Source organism: Vulpes vulpes, chromosome 11 (assembly GCF_048418805.1).
Source record: "Vulpes vulpes isolate BD-2025 chromosome 11, VulVul3, whole genome shotgun sequence".
Lineage (NCBI taxonomy): Eukaryota > Metazoa > Chordata > Mammalia > Carnivora > Canidae > Vulpes > Vulpes vulpes.
The window spans coordinates 16,680,947-16,703,674 of NC_132790.1; the positions used below are offsets into that span (position 1 = coordinate 16,680,947).

At 36.2% G+C, this 22,728-nt stretch overlaps 1 protein-coding gene across 3 annotated transcripts in view; it reads left to right on the forward strand.

Annotated features, from left to right (window-relative positions):
* The window catches only part of SBF2 (SET binding factor 2), a 466,812-nt gene that overhangs the window by 413,433 nt on the left and 30,651 nt on the right, over positions 1–22,728 (forward strand). Inside the window, exons 27-31 of one of the 3 annotated variants that reach the window (XM_072725665.1) lie at positions 6,576–6,772; positions 8,903–9,043; positions 9,928–10,023; positions 17,641–17,715; positions 19,064–19,248. In XM_072725665.1, coding sequence (XP_072581766.1) covers positions 6,576–6,772; positions 8,903–9,043; positions 9,928–10,023; positions 17,641–17,715; positions 19,064–19,248 — 694 coding nt within the window. The remainder of the gene's footprint in view (positions 1–6,575; positions 6,773–8,902; positions 9,044–9,927; positions 10,024–17,640; positions 17,716–19,063; positions 19,249–22,728) is intronic. The other 2 variants (XM_072725663.1, XM_072725664.1) reach the window with 2 other exon arrangements.

Below are 22,728 nucleotides of genomic sequence, written 5' to 3' on the forward strand. Positions count from 1 at the left end.
AGAATATATCAGTAGGAAAGTAATGGAATAATAAAATAATCCAAAAGAAGGCAGGAAGGAGAGAAAAGGGAACAGAGAAAATAGAAAGCAAATGGTAAGATGATAAATTTAAATTCAAATATATCAGTAATTGTAAAAATTGTTATAAATTGACTAAATGTTCCAATTAAAAGAAAAAATATTACCAGAATTTTCTAAGAGCTTTATGCTGCTTTTAAAGGAGATATCATATATCAAGAACACAAAAAGGTTGAAAGTAATAGGATAGAACATTGCAAAACTGCCTTTAAAGAAAAAAAATCACAGTGGGGAAGCCTGGGTGGCTCAGTGGTCAAGGGTCTTTGCCTTCGACTCAGCGCGTGATCATAGGGTCCTGGGATCGAGTCCCATATCTGGCTGCCGGTGGGGAACCTGATTCTCCCTCTTTCTATGTCTCTACCTCTGTGTCTCTTGTGAATAAATAAATAAAATCTTATAAAAATTAAAATTAAAAATATTACAATGACAGTTCATTATGACCAAGTGGAATTTATTGCAGGAATACAAAACTGGCTTGAAAAATTGAAAATCAGTCAGCATAATTCACCATCTTAAAAGAATTAGAAAGAAAAATATGTTGCATTCCAGAAGGTGAATCAAAGCAGAAACGGCTGTTGTGAACTGGTCCAAGGCATGCAGTGATGGAAGGTCCTGGAGACAGTACATAGCAGAACAACCAGACAGGAGATTCCTCTAGGCCAGAAAGGCAAGGGAGCCTTAGGGGCATGTGATCCTCAGGCCCACTGTTCCCCCCTCCTCCTATGGAAATTAGTGCACAAACTTTGAATGTTTGCCGCTGGAGGATCTCAAACTCAAGCTTAGAACTTCCAGAACAAGTAAACTGTGAAAATGGAGCTAAAATATTTCCTTTTTTTTTAATATTTCCAAATTAATAATATTTTTTAACTCCAAGAAAAAAAGAAAAACATAAATTAATTATACACAGAAAAGTATTTTATCAAATGTACATTTATGATTTTTAATACAACTCATAGCAAATTAGAAATAAGCTCTTTTTAAAAAAATTTATTTATTCATGAGAGATACACAGAGAGAGGCAGAGACACAGGCAGAGAAAGAAGCAGGCTTCTTGCAGGGAGCCCATTGCAGGACTCAATCCCAGGACTCCAGGATCACACCTGAGCCAAAGGTAGACTCAACCACTGAGCCACCCAGGTGCCCCAAAATAAGCTCTTTAGTGTCTAAAAAAATCCTACAGCAATAATTATTTTATGAGAAAATATTGAAAACTTTTACTCTAAGAAGAACAAATTAAGGATGACCACTTTTACTTAGTGTTATACTAGAGATACTAGAAAGTGCCAAAAGACTAGAAAAATAAACAAAGGCATGAAGATGAAGAGAAAGAAAACTATCGTTACTCACAGATGACTTGATTATATACACAGAAAATCTGAAGGAATCTACAAATATACCGTTAAAGTTAATACATGAATTTAGTTAGGCCACTGGAACAAGATTATTATACAAAAATTACCATTATATGTACCAAAAGCAAATAATTTAAAAATGCAATTTTAAGTGATTTTATTTTGGTACTACTGATACTATTTAGAGTAACCCTAAAAAGCATTTCTGAGGAATAAATCTAATGAAAAATGTGCAAGACTTCTACATGGAACAGTCAAAATAATACTGAGGATCATTAAATATATAAATAAATAGATATTTCATGTTCTTGAATTAGAATTACTCAATATTTGAAAACAATAATTTTTCCAGAAAGTGGTCTGTAGATTGGGTGTAGTCCCAGTCAAAATCTCAGCAAAATGTTTATGGAAAATAAAAAGATGATTCTAAGAGTTACATAAAAATACAAAAGGTCGGGAATAATCAGTATAGTCTTATAGAATAATACTATAGGATACCTAGACTTTTTATAAAGCTACAGAATTAAAATAGTATGGGATTCACACAAGGATAGTCAAACAGACCATTGGGAATATAAAACAGCTTAACATATATGGACACTTTATTTTGGGTAAAGATAGCCCTTAAGAGTAGTCAATAAAAGATGTTTTATCAATAAATGGTACTGGATATCTATACAAGAAAAAAGTTGATTTTTATACGTACATTATACCACACAAAAAAATCAATTCACGTTAGTCTGTAGATCTACATGTAAAAGGTTAAGACAATAAAGCTTCTAGAAGATAGGAGAATATCTTCATAACCTTGAAGTAAGAAAAGAATTCTGGAGGCAGGAAAAGCACTATCCAAAAGGAGGGGATTAATAAATTAAGACCTTCTGTAGATAACAGAACATCAGAAAGCATCATTAAAATAATTAAAAGGCAATTAAAAAATGACAGGAATCTTAAACAGTCACTTCACCAAAAAAAGATATCCTGGTGCCAATAAATATCTGAAAAGATACTCAAACTATTAATCTTTAGATGAATGGAAATTTTTTTTTTTTTAGAAATTAAAGTCCCAATGAGACTACTTTATACCTGCAAAAATGGCTAAAATTTAAAAGACTAACAACAAAAGTGCTAGTAAAAATGTCAAGCAAATGGAACTCTCATTTATTGCTGGTGGGACTGCAAATTGATTAAACAACTTTGGAAAGCTGTCTAGCAGTATCTACTAAACATCTAAACATCTATTGAACATACATATAACCTGTTATCTGCCAGAATTCCCAAAAGACACCTATGGGAATGTTCATGGCAACATTTTTCTTACATAGTCAAAAACTAGAAACTATTCAAAATCAACAATAGATAAATAGTGTAACCACATAGTGGGATACTGTACAGCAGTGAAAACAAACTATAGCTATATGCAATAGCATGGATGGGTCTCACAAATATAATGTTGAGTAAAATATGCAAAAGAATAAGTTCTATTTGTTCCATGTTTTTTTAATCCAAAAATAGGGGACACCTGGGTGGCTCAGTGGTTGAGTGTCTGCCTTTGGCTTAGGGTGTGATCCCAGGGTCCCAGGATCGAATTCTGCATCAGGCTCCCCACAGGGAGCCGGCTCCTCCTCACTCTGCCTGTGTCTCTGCCTCTCTCTCTCTCTGTGTCTTTCATGAATAACTAAATAAAATCATTAAAAAAAAATTTTTAAGAAATAGAGGGCCCTATAGAAGACATGAATAGACATTTTTCCAAAAACATACAGATGTACAACAGACATGTGAAAGGTGCTCAATCAGTTATCATCAAAGAAATGCAAATCAGAACTACAATGAGTTACCACCTCACACCAGTCAGAATGGCTAAAATCAAAAACAAGAAATAACAGATGTTGCCAAGGATATGGAGAAAGGAGAACTCTCTTACCCTGTTGGTGGGAATGCAAACTTGTGCAACCACTCTGGAAAACAGAGTGGAATCTCTATAGAGATACCTCAGAAAGTTAAAAATAGAGCTATTCGACAATCCAGTATTTGGTACTTAGCCAGTATTAGGTACTTAGCCAAAGAATACAAAAATACTAATTCAAAGAGATACACGTATCCCAATGTTTATAACAGTTATATCCACAATAGCCAAATCATAGAAATAGGTCAGGTGTCCATCAACTGATGAATAGATAAAGAAGATATATATATATATATATATATATATATATATATATATAATATACATATGATGGAATATTACTCAGCCATAAAAAAGAGTGCAATCTTGCCATTTGCAATGACATGGTTGGAGCTGGAGAGTATTTTACTAAGCGAAGTAAATCACTCAGAGAAAAACAAATACCAGATGATCTCACTCATATGTGAGATTTAAGAAACAAAACAAATGAGCAAAGGGAAAAAATAGACAAACCAAGAAACAGACTGTTAACTCCAGAGAACAAACTGATGGTTACCAGAAGACAGGTGGGTGGAGTCATGGTTCAAATAGGTAGGTGATGGGGATTAAGGAGTGCACTTGTTGTGATGAGCTCAAGGTGCTGTATGGAAGCACTGAATCACTATCTTGTACACCTGACACTAACATTTCACTGTATTTTACGTAACTGGAATTTAAAAACTTAAAAAAAATAGAGGGCCATAATAATGGAATTGCTTCTTTTCATCAATTTGTAGTATAGAAAAATGCAGTATAAACTGCATTTTCTCCCCCTTCTCTCAGCATTGGCTTATATTAAGATAAGGGATTAGAAATTCTAGAAATGGGTAGTTGTGATGGTTGCACAATATAGTGAATGTACTTAATGTCACTGATTTATATAATTAAATATTGTTAACAAATTAAATGTTATATTAGGTATATTTTACCACAAAAAAGATGATCAGGTGCACCTGGGTGGCTCAGTCAGTTGAGCATCCAACTCGATCTAGTTCAGGTCTTGATCTCAGGGTCATGAGTTAAAGCCCTACTTTGGGTTCCATGCCAGGCATTGAGCCTTCATCAGAAAGAAGATCAAACATAGATGCAAATATATAAAACTAGAGGTTGGGGGGTTACTAATATGAAATGTCTTTAGTATAATATTGCTAAATAAACTAAAGGAAATGACTCTGAAACCTGCCTATCTTCTTGTGTTTCCTAATCTATAAAAACAAAGTATTAAAAAAAAAAAGTATTCCTGTCTATTTTATATTTTCCCAGCGTCATATCCTGTAACTTTATGAGCTAATCTTGTTTTAAAAATTATCAACATGTAGTGTTAATAAGATATTTAGACTTATTTTGACATTTGAAGATACTGTTTTATACCAGAAATCATTTGGTTTTGATTTTTAGTTCTTTCACTATCTCAGACAGGCTGCTATGAGTGTATTCTGTGCTCAGTTGTCATTTCAAAATGCAGACTAATGAGTTGACAATTTGGCTTGTCATCCTTATAAAGTTTATTTTAATCCAGTAATCCTACAATCTTTAATTAATTAATTAATTAATTAATTAATTTTTATTTATTTTTTATTTTTTAATAATAAATTTATTTTTATTGGTGTTCAATTTACCAACATACAGAATAACACCCAGTGCTCATCCCATCAAGTGCCCCCCTCAGTGCCCGTCACCCATTCACCCCCACCCCCGCCCTCCTCCCCTTCCACCACCCCTAGTTCGTTTCCCAGAGTTAAGAATCTTTATGTTCTGTCTCCCTTTCTAATATTTCCTACCCATTACTTCTCCCTTCCCCTCTATTCCCTTTCACTATTATTTATATTCCCCAAATGAATGAGAACATATAATGTTTGTCCTTCTCCAATTGACTTATTTCACTCAGCATAATACCCTCCTCCAGTTCCATCCACATTGAAGCAAATGATGGGTATTTGTCATTTCTAATGGCTGAGTAATATTCCATTGTATACATAAACCACATCTTCTGTATCCGTTCATCTTTCGATGGACACTGAGGCTCCTTCCACAGTTTGGCTATTGTGGACATTGCTGCTAGAAACATCGGGGTGCAGGTGTCCCGGCATTTCATTGCATCTGTATCTTTGGGGTAAATCCCTAGCAGTGCAATTACTGGGTCGTAGGGCAGGTCTATTTTTAACTCTTTGAGGAACCTCCACACAGTTTTCCAGAGTGGCTGCACCAGTTCACATTCCCACCAACAGTGTAAGAGGGTTCCCTTTTCTCCGCATCCTCTCCAACATTTGTGGTTTCCTGCCTTGTTAATTTTCCCCATTCTCACTGGTGTGAGGTGGTATCTCATTGTGGTTTTGATCTGTATTTCCCTGGTGGCAAGTGATGCAGAGCATTTTCTCATGTGCGTGTTAACCATGTCTATGTCTTCCTCTGTGAGATTTCTCTTCATGTCTTTTGCCCATTTCATGATTGGATTGTTTGTTTCTTTGCTGTTGAGTTTAATAAGTTCTTTATAGATCTTGGAAACTAGCCCTTTATCTGATACGTCATTTGCAAATATCTTCTCCCATTCTGTAGGTTGTCTTTTAGTTTTGTTGACTGTATCCTTTGCTGTGCAAAAGCTTCTTATCTTGATGAAGTACCAATAGTTCATTTTTGCTTTTGTTTCTTTTGCCTTTGTGGATGTATCTTGCAAGAAGTTACTGTGGCCAAGTTCAAAAAGGGTGTTGCCTGTGTTCTCCTCTAGGATTTTGATGGACTCTTGTCTCACATTTAGATCTTTCATCCATTTTGAGTTTAATTCAAGTTGACAAAAAGTAGTATATAAGGCAAAGGAATCGTCAGTTTAACAGAGGGCTTTTTAGTAATTCCATATAGTTTTATTTTCTAAGTTTAGGTTATTCCGTAGGAGTCTACAGTATTGCTAAAGTGGTCTTATTTCAAAAAAGGCTGTAGATTAATGAATTTATTTAGCTCCTCTCACCACCTCAGTTATTTCTTCTCAATCCCTGAAGAAATGAGTTGAAAGTAAGTTCCATGTTTAAAAAATATGTCTTACCCCTCAACCAGTATGTTTCTGAGTCTTAGAAAATTACGGAGTATGATGATATTCATGTTCTCATATTCTCTGTCCCCCCTCCCCATTTCTTTCCTGTTCTCCTATTCCCCCCACCCCCTGCCACCCAAATCATTCTCTCTCTCTCCTTTCCACATCCTTGAAGCTATCCTGGCCTTTTAGTTGTACCTCAGGCTGTACAAGACAGTAGTTTACCAAGAGTTGCACGCTGCTATCGACACAATCGCCTGCCTGTTGTATGTTGGAAGAACTCAAGAAGCGGTACCCTGCTTCTCCGATCTGGAGGATTCCATGGCAAGGGAGTGGTTGGTCTTTTCAAATCTCAGAACTCCCCTCAGGCAGGTAAGCATCTCTCTACAGCACAGTTAATGATCCTTTCACTTCAGAGAATTCCTAAAAATAAAGGAAGTAATATCTGGCAATATCATTTATGCCCTTATATTGAGCCTTCTCTCACATGCAGGCTTTCCACTGTGCAAAATAAAACATGTACTACTTGACAGTGTGGGCTTACACCTTGAATTTGACATCTTGCTTAATATGCCTATCTATATATGGGTTTTAGTAGAAATTATCATAATAAAATTTTTGGTTCTAGGCTATTTTTATTTCAGCAAGCCAAGGTATCCACAGATGGAAGCTAGATTATGCTAACCTTTCTCTTTCCTTCTGGGAAACATCCAAATATATTTAACAACTTCAGAGGCAAGTAGGGATTCTCTGTACCATGTAACATGAGATATTTTATCTCATTCCTACAAGTCACACACACGCACATACAAGTCAGCAAACTAATGACCAAAAAGCTGCCTTAAAGACTCTCAAGGAAAGGATATTTTAGGAAGCTAGAGGAAGGCCAACTTAAGAAAGCAGATAGTGCTGCTGCCCTGTTTTCTGAGGATATTTTTAAGGACTATCTCTGAGGTCTTAAAATCAGGAGCTATATTTTGCTGACCTTTCCCATAACTTCTAGCTTATAGTAGATGCTCAGTAAAATTAAACAATAGACCATCAAGATATCAGATCCAATTTAGGGACAACTATGTTCTTAACTGTTTAGAAACGAGATAAGTTCTATGGTTCAGAGGTAAAACAATGTGCTTTTGATATCTCTTTTTTATTCTCATATATTTCTCTCCTGAAAGTTAAAAATTGGCCAGTGCATCTTTAACCATTCACTTGACTAAAAGCTGCACACACATCATCATCATCATCATCATCACTATTATCCCACCTGTCTTGGAGTCTCAGCATTGGTATAATTAAAGGCAATTGGCTTTGAACTATTTTTGATACTGAGGAATCCTCCCAAGCCATATAGTAAATATAATAGAATGGAGCATATGTAAGTTAGGTAAAGTGAGGAAATCATTTCAGGAACACTGATAAGCATATCACTGAGCTTTTCATTGGAAAAAATTGAAATTATTTTATTCCACTGGTTTCTGATATTTTAAATCTAATATAAAATATTTCATATTTTTTGAGCTCACACATATGCTTATATTTTAATATCTTTGAAATTGGAATGTGATCTTAAAATTGATGTGATCTGAAAGAATTGTCACATTTTAAAAGGAAGAATTTTTAATTCTTAGTACATAAAAGAATGGTGCATCTTATAATTGATGACATTTTAGAATTTATAATAAAATTTAGAATTTTATTATATTTATAAAATACAATGGCATCTTAATGTTTGTAAAGTATAATTATGCTAATTTTTTATATTCAAGATATAAGAAAATTTGTTGACACCTCTTGTCCTTCTAACGAGTCCCTAATGATGCCTCTTTAAAGTGCCTGGGCCAATTTCAGTGATTCTTTGCTCTGTACAAACCAGTTCCAGACTACCTCAAACCTAGAATTGCTCTCACATTTATTTCCCTCTGTGCATCCCTCTGTCCCTTTCTTAGAAGGACCAGGGAATCTGGCAGTAGCTATTGCTACCTTCTCCTCATTTTCCTTTACTCTTCTGCAACAAACCCCTACAAGTTTGTGTGCCCTGTTAGACCTGTATGGCAGAACTAGAAGAAAGCTACTGACATGGGGAATTCTCACCTCTGCCCATTCAGGGATGCCAAGGGAACCCACTCCATCCTCTGCTCCCAGATAGTAGCATGGACAGGATAATTAAGGGAAATCATCAGGGAGATGTTGCCTTTTGTGACTCTTCATTTATGAATTGCTTACATAATGAGAAGCTACACCTATGCTTCAAACGACAGCCCTGTGCTGATTTTCCAGACCTGGGCTCTTTCTGGGAGGATGACGAGGCAACCAAGAATAGGTGTGGTGAAACCAATATCATAAGACGATAGCCATCTAATAATTTACAGCTTTGAGTGGGGCAAGTTTCTATATTTGGGTGTGGTAACTTGAAGATTATATACAGAAAGAATAATATAGGTAGGTAGATAGATAACTCTTATTAACAGAGACAGTTTGTTTTATTCACTTTTTCTTTTATAGCTCCTACCTCCTCTTTAGAATCCTCCAGTAGCATAGAACAAGAAAAATACATGCAAGCCTTACTGAACGCAGTTTCTGTGCACCAGAAACTTAGTGGCAGTAATACCCTTACCGTCAGGCCAGCACTTGCTCTGTCTCCAGGTAAGTACTAATCACACTTTTCTTCTTGACAGCTATGAAAGGTCAGATTCATTTCCAGGATTGGTCTCTTTAATTATTTATACTGTTCGTTTAGTACGACCCCTTAAAGCTTTATGCTGTGGGGCTATAACTTTAGCTCCTTTTACTTAAAAATCAGCATATTACTGTTAATGTCTAGTAACAGTAACTAAATGCAAGGATTCAGTTATTTACTTTTTAAAAGAGTAATAGGAGTGGAGAACATAAAGTCATCTCTCTTTTTCTTAGAATCTGTGTTACATAGACTTTAACATATTATTACAAGTTGAATGTATAAGTTGAATACCAAACTATTAAATGCATATGTAGTAAATCATCATGTATAAGTTTGAAATGCCTGAAATTTCTGCAGCCTTTTATGATTTGTAGTACAGTTTGTTTTCACTAGATTTGGATGAAGCCATTAAGACTTGTACTAATATTCTGTTTCAGTTATCATGTGATGGAACCCCAAAGGGTTCATGTAGAGGTAACCCTAATGTGTTAGACACAGGAGCATGTGACTTGAAAAGTTGGTCTCCTTGGCTTAATCAGCTATTTGAATTAGCTCAACATAAGCAGAAAGTGGCTTTTCTTGTAAAGTAACACCATGCATGCCTTGCTTCATTTATCATTAAATTCTCTGATTGCACTTGCCAAACCTAACTCTCTATAATCTTGCAAATGTGTGTATCTCTGAGGAAATAGTAACAGTGCCTTGTTATCTCTATTAAAGCTGTGGGTACTTAAAAAGTACAATGTTTGGCAGCAATTAGACATGCTACACATGAAGATAACTTTTTGTCATTTGAGTAATGTTAACCTGAACGACCTGGTTTTTGTTCTTCTTTTTGGCTGACTTTTAGGGACTGAAAGGAGGACTTCAAGAATGTCCACTGTGCTTAAGCAGGTAGTGCCAGGACATTTGGATGTAAACCCATCCAATAGCTTTGCTCGAGGAGGTTAGTAAGATTGATTTTATAACTGAGCACTGATACAACCTTGAAATCAGAAAACTTTACTCTAGATAGTGCTATTTTAAATCAACTAATTATGGTTCAAATTGTTCTTAATCACTCTTCTCTAAATACATGATCTAATTTGTTACTGGTATCGTGACAGATGAGTTTAGCCTCCTGGAACAAGAGATATAATAATGCTGAAATCTTAGCTATTGATGAGTTTGGAAGCGGCAGCAGGAGGTAAGGGAAACATATCTCAATCAGTGGCCAGCCCTGCAAAACTCTACAGTGCTTCAGGTTTGCAGGGTAGAAAAGCTGACCACAGACGCATTAAGCAGCTAGAGGGAAGTAAGTAATCTGAGCCTCAAAGAGTTGTGCCTGTAATTTTTACTCCTGTTCTCTGAAATACTGGGTTAGGGAACAAAAGAGAATGATATCCAGGTTACTCTTTTTCCTCTGGGCTCTAGCTCCTGGCATAAGGAAGTAGAAAAAGGCCTGTATTGCTCATTTAGCTCCAGAGGTGATCCACTGTGGTCTCTGGAGATTATGTGAGATTCTTTTACTTTTCAGAGGAAATTCTGTATTTGCTCTTTTAGCTCCAGAGGTGATCCACATTGGTCTCTGGAGATAATGTGGGATTCTTTTACTTTTCAGAGAAAATTCCAAAGCAAGTATCTTGATTATAAAATCTCCTACTTCATACTGGATTCATAGAATCTTGGGCTTCTCACTCCTATGCAATGCTGAATTCCCTTGGAAATGTACCAAGTGAATGATCCCAGTTCTACTTGAACATCACCAGTAATGAGAAATTCATTTCTTCCTAAAAGTAGTCTCTTGCGTTTGTAAGGAGCTCTTTATTTGTTAGAAAATTCTTTCTCATATTGATCTAAAAATCTGCCATTTTGTGGCTTTTACATATGGGCCCTAGCTCAGCCTTCTCAAGTTAGAAAATTCTAAATCTTGATCTCCTATACCATAGTCCTTTGAATTTAAAGCTGATACCATCTTTTCGCTCTTAGAACTTTCCAAATACCCCAATTCAAATGGTTGCCTTCTACTCACCATCTTTGTCACTTAGTGAACTCTCCATAGAGTTGAACTCATGCAGCCTAAGATTACATTAGATATGAGGATAGCTACATCACTAGGTTGACCCACATCTGAAATATCTTCCTATGTGCTCTTGTTCTTAATAATATACAGGACTAGCCTTGAGGATTGGTTTTTGAACCTAAATATACCATGCGCTGTATCTACAAAATTCCATCTTTTTTTATATGGACTATTGTTTTAGACTTTGAATCCTGATACTGTCTTCCTGTGTCTTAGCCTCTTGTCATGCATCAATTAGATCTCTGCCATCATGTAATTTGTTGTTTAAAAAATTGAGCAAACCAGAACTAAGAGCAGAAGTCTTCATCAAAATAATATAGAAGCCTCCTTAAAGAAAGAAATTGTCTGTTAATATATAGTAGTTAAAACTCCTACTAAAACCCACCTGGCCCATATTTCTAAATCTCTGCCAATCATTTTTTTTTAAGATTTTATTTATTTATTTATTTATTTATTTATTTATTTATTTATTTATCTATTTATTTATTTATTTATTTATTTATATTTTATTTATTCATAAGAGACACAGAGAGGCAGAGACACAGGCAGAGGGAGAAGCAGGCTCCACGTAGGGAGCCTGACACGGGACTCAATTCTGGGGCTCCAGGATCACTCCCTGGGCTGAAGGTAACACTAAACCACTGAGTCACCCGGGCTGCCCTCTGCCAATCTTTTTAATTCGATTTTTTCCATTCTTTCCAGCTGTTAACTATATCACAAAAGATTATATGGTTTGGTTATTTTACCACGACTCATACTCATTATAGGAATTAGAGCTTTTTCCTAAGTAATCATAAATTATCCATTAGTAATCCATTATAGAATTTGGTTCAGAATCAACATAAAAGAAGGCTGTTTTACAAAATTCACTTTTTCCCCTTTTAGAAACCAAGATTACTATGCCCATCTCCTGGCTGTCATCCTGGTTCTTTTTTTTTTTTTTTTTTTTTTTTTAGATTTTATTTATTTATTCATGAGAGACAGAGAGAGCGAGAGAGGCAGAGACCTAGGCAGAGAGAGAAGCAGGCTCCATGCAGGGAGCTCGATGTAGGACTCAATCCTGAGAATCCCAGAATCACATCCTGGGCTGAAGGCAGGCTCTAAACCGCTGAGCCACCCAGGGATCCCCTGGTTCTTAAGATACTTTTTTTCTGCCTCATTAGAACATTCTGCAATTGCAGGATTTCCTACTAGCTTTCAACCTTCTTCACTCATCTTCTGAATTAGTGTTTCAGGCCTGAAGGTCATTGTATTAGTTTGCTAGGGCTACTATAACAAAGTGCCACAAACTGGTTGTCTTAAACAATGATTGTCTCACAGTTCTCTGGAGGCTAGAAGTTCAAAATCAAGATGTTGTTAGGATTGATTCCTTCTGAGGGCCATGAGGCAGAATCTGTTCCATGCCTCTCCCCTAGCTGCTGGTGGCTTACTAGCCATCTTTGGCATTCCTTAGCTTGTAGAAGCATCACTCAGGTGCCTTCATTTTTATCTGATGTTCTCCCTATGTGTCTGTCTCCAAATTTTCCCTTTTTATAAAGACATTAATCATATAAAATTAGGGGTCCATCCCCCTCCAGTGTGACCTCGTCTTAACTAATTACGTTTGCAATAATTCTGTTTCCCAGTAGGGTCACTGAGGTACTCAGTGAGGGGTTAGGACTTCAATGTATGAGTTGGGGGTGGAGGCATACAGTTTAACCCATAACATTTATATATAGCTCTCCTTTGAATTTTTAAAATACCATTGTTTTAAAGCTTAAGATACATACGTCATTCTTATTTCTTTCTTGATGAATTTGAACATAAAATAGTACAATGACTGTCTCCTAAGGTTCCTGCCTGCTCTTTCTGTTGCCAAGAGCTCCTATCAGAATTTGGCTCAAGGTTGCAATTCGACTTATTGCTTTGTTTACCATTGAAAGTTTATATTGTCAGTAAGGCATGTCAACAATTTTTCCCCATTCTGCTCATAAGTTTTGACTTTGTAAACTTTAAGAACACATTATTTATTCCTCCATTTGGCCAGATGACTTGTAATATAAATTTCAGGTACAAAATTACCTCTTCTAGGTTACTGCCTAGGGCTCATGGATAGTCACCAATATGTTTGACCTACATTATCTTCTCTTTTTTCAATATTGGCCTCAGAACTCAGCCTTTTTTATGCAAAAGGATCCCAACTTATGGTCACATTCTAGTCATGAGTTCATTCTTTGCTATTCTCAAAGGTACCTAAAAGGCTATATTTACCTCTTACTGTCAAAAATCTATTTGATTTGTTTCTGACCCATTCTATACATAATGAGGCCATAATTATTATTTCTGACACCCTTCCCAAATATTTTCTTCTGAAAATTACTGTGAACATTGTGTTTCCTTACGACACTTTTTTGTTCCTAACCAGATGCCCATCGTTCTAGTATCTTAAACTAGGATCCAGAAACATAAATCTTACCTTTTTATTCCATCTCTTAATTCTTTTCTCCCAAAGCTTCCTAAATCTCCCAGGGTCCCAGTGGTTAACTGGAAGATGAGATACTGCTGTTTCCTGGCATGTTGGACTTCTTCTTTGATCCCTAAAGCTGCTTCCTTTGTCTCTTCCAACAGTGTCATTCCTCCTCACTTAGAATAACAGGAATGGACTGGAGCAAGCAAGTTTGGGAAATCTTAGAAGATTCCCTATTAACATTGACTATGACAGGCAGACACACACTTGTATGGGCCAAGTATAGACACTTACACACCTTTCAAATAGTTCATTTCCTTGTACGTCCCCTCAATGAGAGGTTCTTCATTTTTCCAGATAGCTAGGCACCATTTCTTCAGAAGTTCTTCATCTACCCTGTGTGGGAAGAGCCTCCCAGCTCTAAATCTTCCATCTAACCTTCCTCTTTTTGTCTCTTCTCTGTATTTTTACTGTCTTTTCATTCCTTTCATTGTCATAGTCCTAGGTTCTGATTTTCTTCTTAGGTTATCTACACTATGTGCCTTTCTCACTGTGATGATGAGCCAGAGTTTAGATTGACCTCCACCTTCTCCATCACCCTTTTTTCAGTCAGGGCAATCACTTTGCATTCTGTGTTGATGAATTCTAAGGCAGGGAAAGCAACTTCTTTTACACAAGAACCAATTAAGAAGTAAAGATGTGAATAAAGCACATTACTTTTCATTTATAAATTAAAATCACTTCCAAGCTCTATGGAGAAAGCATGTACTTCTAACTTGGATAAATTATTTTGTTGACTCGAAAAATGTCATGAAAGGGGCACCTGGGTTACTTAGTCAAGTGCAACTCTTGATTTCAGCTCAGGTCTTAATCTCAGGGTTGTGAGTTCTGTGCTGGTCGTGGAGCCTACTTTTAATTAATTAATTAACTTTTAAAAAGAAAATGGGTACTGCCTCCTAAATAAAAAATATAACAGCTCAGTATATTTGAGAAGTAACCACATGGAGGCTGGCTTTTAATTTTTCCTCCTATACACTTCCATGGCCCTTTATGTTTCTCTACACGTGATATTTTATCCTTATAATAATCTCTAGGATATGTATTTTAAGAGTCTCTGAGAAATGAAGTGATTTGGCCAAGATCACATAGCAAATAGCATAACTGGTACTGGGATTGTTCAGTCCATTTCAATGCAGCATTCACTGAATATAGCTTGTACCTCATGCACCATGCTAGTCATAAGGCCACCTTGATAAATTCAGTATCCATCACCGCATCCAACCCAAGTATCTTTTTCCTCTTCTCCTTTGGCCTGAACAGAGTAGAGGGAACAATACCAGTGCTTAGGAAACACTCATGTTTTGAACACCAGTGCGTTCCTCTGGGTGGGATGAACTGCACGTTTCTTCCCTGAAGCAATCCCCTTAGCCAGACCCTGCTGGACAGTTCCAGGACCACATGGTTGCTTACACAACAGGACACTAAGAGTTTGATTCAGTTACATTCAGGTTCAAACCACAGTGCCACCACTTAATGTGTGATTATTAAACAATTTAGGAAACCTTTTAATGCTCAGTGTCCTCATCTATAAAGTGCAGATAGTAAATAGTATCTAGTTTTAGAGTAGTTATGAGGAATAAGTGAAATAATGTATGTAAAGCACTTAGCTTAGTAACTGGTTCATAATAAGAACTCAATAAATGTTAGTTCCATGATTGCTGTTGTGATTATTAGTTATAGTTGCCTAATACTCCACTGAGATGGGAGGAAAGTCTACATTTGCATTTAAATTACCTTAAACCAGGTTGTTCCTCACAGGCCCAAGGCAAGAAAATTGAAGACATCTGCTCTAAGTCTAGGCCAATAATTTACAAACTGTTTTGATCATGATTCATAGTTAAAAATACATTTTATATTATATTACAGTATGTATTATATCAGGTAACACTAAGTCACGATGCAAAATGTATATATACTAAAGCAAAAACCACCAAGGGGGGGGGGGGGGTCTAATGCCTTTGGATAACATGACTGCCAGATGGGCTTACAGTTCTCAAAGCCCTCTGCTGGCCCCATGTCATTAAAGGCCATTTGCTCATTGTTGATTTTCTGCTATGTAATGAACGTTTGGCAGTTTTTCATTAGTGAGCCTCTATTTGGGGAAGTGATTAATTTTTTTTTATTATTTAATACCCTTCTTTTCATTCTCTCAGGGCAAATAATCAGAATTGAAGATACATTAGAATGGTCATAACAGCTCCAAATGTATCAATTTTCAAAAAGAAAATAATCCGCAACTGTTTTTAGTACCTATATATTAGGCTCTCAGCAAGGATACAAGAATAGATAGGATTAGGTCCCTACCCTTTGGAACACAAAATCTAGTAGAATAAAACTATGCAGTATGATCACAGTTTAAATAGAGCTCTCTACAACTCTGGAGACAGTGAAGAATGCTTTTCAAAGGAGTTCACATTTTTCCTGGATCTTAAGGGTTAGGGAGTTTATCAGGTAAAGGAGTGTGAGAATCTGTTCTAGGCAAAGGGCCCCACATACAAAACTGGTGTGTGTTCAGGGAATAGCATCTCAGAATCAGGAACCAACCAGTCAGACTTTACTACAAGCATTTAGGAATCCCATATTCCTTTAGGAAAGCTCAAAACCTTAGAAAAAAATAGCTGACCAGCACAGGAGGCCTTGTGCCTTTACCATGTTGTCCCATGGTCCTTGTTCTGTCTTGCAAAAGAATTCCTTGTGTGCAATCAGCCAGTGCCTCTGCAATCCTTAGCTTTTTTTTTTTTTTTTAAAGATTTTATTTATTTATTCATGAGAGAAAGCGAGAGAGAGGTAGAGACATAGGCAGAGAGAAAAGCAGGCCCTATGCCCGGAGCCTGATGTGGGACTCAATCCCAGGACCCCAGGACCAGGATCTGAGCCAAAGGCAGATGCTCAACCACTGAGCTACCTAGGCACCCAACCCTTAGCTTTCTGAATTCCTTTGGCCACTAAAGCCATTAATACCCTTTATTTTCTGCTTCTGACAGAGTAAGGCAGAAATGAAAAAACTGCTAATGATTTTCTTTTTATCAAATTATGCGATATGCAGTTTTACAGTATATAGCTTAATAATACTGCTGTTAACATTTTCAATCCTGAATAAATACAGAATCATTTTCTTTAATTGACTTGAGCAGTTCTTTGCTCAAGAAATAATATAACTGTAACCTACTGCTCACCACCTTTGTTACTACCAGGTAAAGTTTGCCATAGTCACAGGGCACTTTTTTCTGCCAGGAAAAAACAATATTACTCAAATTACAAAAGTATTATCTCTAATACTGCCTATCATTTTGGTGCAAGTAGGGGTTTTAGGAGAAGTCATTACCTCAATCATCACAAGCTATATTTTTTAGTGGCATTGGGGATTGTCACAGGATCATGAATTTTTGCTGCTCATACTATCTATTAAAAATAAATGTAATTTCAAAATGAAAAGAAAAAAGCATAGTGTGGCATTGCTTGATGCTTTACTGCAGAAATATGCACTTAGTTATTCCAAATGGTTACTAGAGCTTCATTCCTGATGTGATGACTTTACTCAAAGAACAAACGTGTTATATAACACGTAGCATTTGCCAATCAATCAGCTTCCTTAAATCCTAGGGCCAATGCATTCTTAACGTTTACCCCCCACCCTCAATTCTTTAATTTTATATAAATTTATTTCTCACCAAATGACAATCTTCAAAAGCTTATTCCATTTGGTATAATTTGTTAGTGGCACTCTGCTGTGCTGTCCATTTCATTGTGCTTATAATATTTATAATCAGGAGCTGAAATTTCATTTAACAGGCACTCAGTTCATCTTTTTTGTGTGACTGTGCAGATTTTTGTTAGTCATATTTTCTATTTATACTTTTATTATATTTACATTTCCCCCTGTGTTAACTTAATCTCAAAAATTAAATAACCTATTCTTCTCTTACTCAATTTGCTCTGATGTTTGCTGCTATCTACATTTCATTCCTCCTTCTGTCTTTAATCTCACTTACCAGTGCATGGGTACAGAGATAAGTGTTTTACTCAGTCAAATCCCAAATCTTCAACTAAGGGAAGAGTCCATAATCAAGGTACTGTATTATCTGTCCTGATGTGTCACTCTTTTTTAACCATCTTCATACGAAAGCATTTTTGTTACAAGTGACTTTTTTCACATTCGTTTGTCAAATTATGTCCTTCATTTTCACCCATATTCTGAATTTGTTCTGTGATTCCATTTATAAACACTTGCCATAATATCTAAGACAAACTCATAGGTCATGTAGAAAGATTCATCCATGTTTTTAAGCAGAAATCACCTAAAACACCTTTTCCTGGGAACTGGTCTCCTGATATGCTTATAAAGAGAGAAGCAGATGAGACAAACATTATTGTGGTGACTTGCAGTCACCTAGAAACATGGATTAATTTAACATTTGGCAAATATTAAAGCCTTCTAAATCTAGGGAAGAAACCCAACTTTAGGGAAGCAGTGGCAGTGGCCTGTACCCCAGTGACCCCATCACGAGCATGAACACCATGTGAACATTTATGAGGGGCCCTGTTATTTTTAAGGTACTACAATGTTTTTCAAAATTTGAGGCTTAGTATTTGCCTTTGTGTTTGGATATTGAATATTGAGTATTCACTTGCATGTAGAAATCCTTGACTTTTCTAATTAATATAATTAAGGTCAATTTATAACATGAGATTCTTCTAGCAGCTTAGCTTTGGCCTTTCCCTTAGGAGACATATGAGACATCTGCTTTTGACTGAAATTTTAAATAAAGCTAAGGATCAGTGAAATGCACATTACTAAATTTATAACTTCTTACTATTTTTCATGAATACTAGAACAAAAAGGTGAGAATATAATCTTTGCTGGGTTAAATTTCTATCATTTTGGCATGACACATATATATTAATTCTAAATCCAACCTTAGATTTTAATAGGTATAGTAAAGTTCTAATTTATTACTTAATCTCCATTTCTTGTTGTGTTGACTGGCTAAAGCAGAGGAGTGTTCCTTACTTCTTTCACAAAACCCTGTGAAACTGAGTCACTATGTGTTATCTCTTTGTTGCCTTCTGCCCACATTTTTTGTTTCCTTAGTGTCTGTGCACTCTTTCTATTTATGATCTCAGCATTCATTTATAAATACTGACTTTACATAAAAATGCAAAAATAGGATTGACTTGGGTGATTTCTTAGGTCCCTCCAACCCAAAGATTGTGTGATTTGGAAATGTTGTATTGAATAGTGCTTATATGTTGTAAAAGTAAACGACAAATTACCAATATGATCCATGATATATAACTTAGGTGAATTAACTTGCTATTACTTCTAAAACTGAACCTACAGAGAGCATGCATCTTTTCCCTATTCAGTGGCATTCCCACATCAGATTATCTCACTCAATCGTTTTGGCTTTTGTGAAGGTGTATGGGCAAGTCTTCGCTCTAGCACTCGCCTGATCAGCTCTCCAACATCTTTCATTGATGTTGGTGCCCGACTGGCAGGCAGGGACCACTCCGCCTCCTTTAGTAACAGCACCTACCTGCAAAACCAGCTCTCGAAACGCCAAGCAGCCCTTTATATATTTGGTGAAAAGTCTCAACTAAGGGTAAGATTTCTTTTCCTCACTTAGAAGCTTTGCAGATACATGAAGGAAGTTTATAAAACCTATTTCAAAACAGCTTTCCTAGAAATTTTGTTTTACAGCATAAATTCTTAACCTGGAGTTAATAATCAGTCTCAAAAAAAATTTTAGTTGATATATATGTATGTATATATGTCTAAATATACTTACTCATAATCATTATAAAATCGAATATCAGGAATATTAGGAAGTGTATGTACAAAAAAGAAATAAGGCTCATTCAGGGTATGTTTTTCCATTGTCTTAGTTCCATAGGAATCTGTACCCCTGGCAAAATAGATCCCTATAGATAATGAAAGCTACAGGAAGGTAGAGGAGTGAAAAGAAGACCATGACACTACATATGGAGACAAGGAAAGGCCAAGACTGTTTTCTAAGTTAAATTTTTAAAAAACTTTGCAAGGCTGTATATATAGAAATACATGTCTTAAGACAAGTGAGAAAGTTCAAGATATTAGATACTAATCAACTTTAGTCTTTTTTAAATGATTATGCTAAAGAACTTCATTATGCTCAGATCCTATAAATTGGAAAGATAGTCTCTGCCTCCAAAAGCAACTATTCCTTGGGATTGTTTTAGCAATGCACACATTACAAAATACATTGCCACTGATAGGTTTGTGGGAAATAAAAGTATTTGTTAAGTCAGAAATCCCCTCAAAGTTTAGCTGACTCTAGTCAGCACTGGACAATCTAGACAGACCTTCTGTTGAACCATGGAGCAGGGGCTGTGAGCAGGATCCCACATGCTTGGTTCTCAAGATGCCAGTGATTGAGTCATCTCTTCTCTGGCAAGCTGTCTTTGCTAGCTCTTCTCCCACTGCCAGGACTGCTGCAATCACTTAGTCACAACCTTTAGGGTAGAGGGCATGAAACTGCTGGGTAATACTCAGTTTTGAAGTATGCACACGTGTCTTCTGATACAGCAGATAACTTTATATCCAGAAAATAGTTGGAACACTTGTCAACAGTAATCCAGGGTTGCCTGTACAGCCTCTTTGGCACCAGCGTCTTTCCCAGAGCACAGACTTTCCACACTTCAGCACACCACTTATTCATAACCTGATTCACTCTCCAGGCTTTGTCTCCTAAATTCTCACCTCTGCCATTGCTTTTGCACATCAGTCTTCAGATGAGCTGTGTGATCAGGCATATATGAGTAAGAAAGACTGACTCCTTGCAACTCTTCCTCCTCTTTCTCCCTCCCTTTCTCCTTCCTTCTTTCTTTTATCCATAAAGTATTATATTTTAAAAAACATAATACCACTATCCCGGCACAGTGGTTATTAGGGTTTCTGTATATTCCATTCAAGTTTTCCTTTTATTTATTCAATTGTATCTGTAGAGTGTAGGTCCTTATCTGTCTGGTGTGTGCCACATTCTGGCTAACACAGTGCTGTCTAGTTGTAACCCAACACTTTCTTCTCCCCACAAAGGAGACATATAGGAAAGCAAGTAAGTAGGGAATGACCTATTCTAAATAATCTTGAATTGCCCTTGCTAACCGTTTTCAATTTACAATACCTTAGACTTAGAAACAAATTCCTTTTGACCTAGTGTTGGTCTACACTATGGTTAATAGTTCCTGGTTCATAAGATGTGCATACCTAGTTCATGTACATTTGAGAAATGGAAAGAAACCTGGTTTTCCTGGAAAGTAAACTATCTTTTATCTATTATAAGTTTAAAAAAAAAACTAGCAGATAAGAACTTGTGTATACTACTAAGTTCTTATCTAAAGAACATGGTTCCATGTCGTGTAATAGTCTTCATAATTACTTTCATCACTACATGGCATTCCATGTTGTTGAATTTTTATATTTATCTTCTGTATGTAAAATTGCAATCACATTTACAAGCATATAGTTTTTTTTATTTTTTTTTTTTTAATTTTTATTTATTTATGATAGTCACAGAGAGAGAGAGAGAGAGAGGCAGAGACACAGGCAGAGGGAGAAGCAGGCTCCATGCACCGGGAGCCCGACGTGGGATTCGATCCCGGGTCTCCAGGACCGGGCCCTGGGCCAAAGGCAGGCGCCAAACTGCTGCGCCACCCAGGGATCCCTAGTTTTTTTTATTGAGACACAATTCAGTAGGGTTTTATTTTATATTTTATATTTTTTCTTTAGGGTATCTTCCTTTTTAAAAGAGGGATTATTAAGACAAACTTTTTTTCTTGGTACATGTTAGAAATGCTATTTTAAAAAAGAGAATTAGGATTTTTTGCTTTTTATTTTAAAACTATAATATACCTTTTTAAAAATACTCTGAAATAACCAATATAAAACATTAGCAGACTCTATGTATAAGTTCTTGGCAGCAGTTTTTTTTTAATTGTGATAAAATACAAATAACATAAAATTACCATCTTCATGCGTACAGTTCAGTAGTGTTATGTATATTCATACTGTTATACACCCAATCTCCAGAAAGCAATTTTACTCTTAGAAAAGCAAATAGTCTAGTACAGTAATTTTAGCAGAATGTGAAGAAAGCACAGAGAATATGAGAAAACCAATTCATTCTTTGACATGAAAAGGTTGAGAACTTTTAAATCTTGAGAACTAGGGCAGCCTGGGTGGCTCAGCGGTTTAGCACTGCCTTCAGCCCATGGCGTGATCCTGGAGACCCGGATCGAGTCCCGCATCGGGCTCCCTGCATGGAGCCTGCTTCTCCCTCTGCCTGTGTCTCTGCCTGTCTCTCTCTCTCTCTCTCTCTCTCTCTCTCTCTCCTCTCTCTCTCTCTCTCACATGAATAAATAAAATCATCAATCAATCAATCTTGAGAACTAGGCAACTAGATTATCAAAACAAAATAGACCAAAGGGCCATCAGTTTAGTATTTTTAAATTATAAATACAACCTCATGTGGAATAAATTTCATATGGATTAAAGATGTAAATTATAAAAGTATTCAAATAAATAGAGACTGATACATGTGTCATACTGAATGGAAAAAATACTATCCCAGTGCTAGAAATCACAAAATCTTTCAGAATTTACTATATATAAAATTTTGTATTATTAGCTTTAAAAGAGTAACAGTAACATTAGTAATCTTAGGGCAGTGAGGTAGTGATTTTTATTTCCTTCTCAATGTTTATCTCTACTTTTTTTTCATTTTACAATGACTGTGTTTTACTTGCATAATAAGAAACAGATATGTGTATATCTACAAACTTTAATTTGTAGAGTTCTGGAACCTCAACAGTATATTACCTTTTCATTACAGGGTATATCTTGGGGAAACTTAATTTACAGTTTTGGATTAATTATGCTGTCCACGTGTCATTGGTTCCTCTTTAGGCTTCGAGGGTCATGGCCTTATAACTGGCTTATATATGGTATTATGAATTCCATCAGGTTCCAGCCTACCAGTAGCCTCTCCAAATTCTCAGAATGACAGCAAGCCAAGTCAAACCACAAGACCTTACCGAATGGCTCT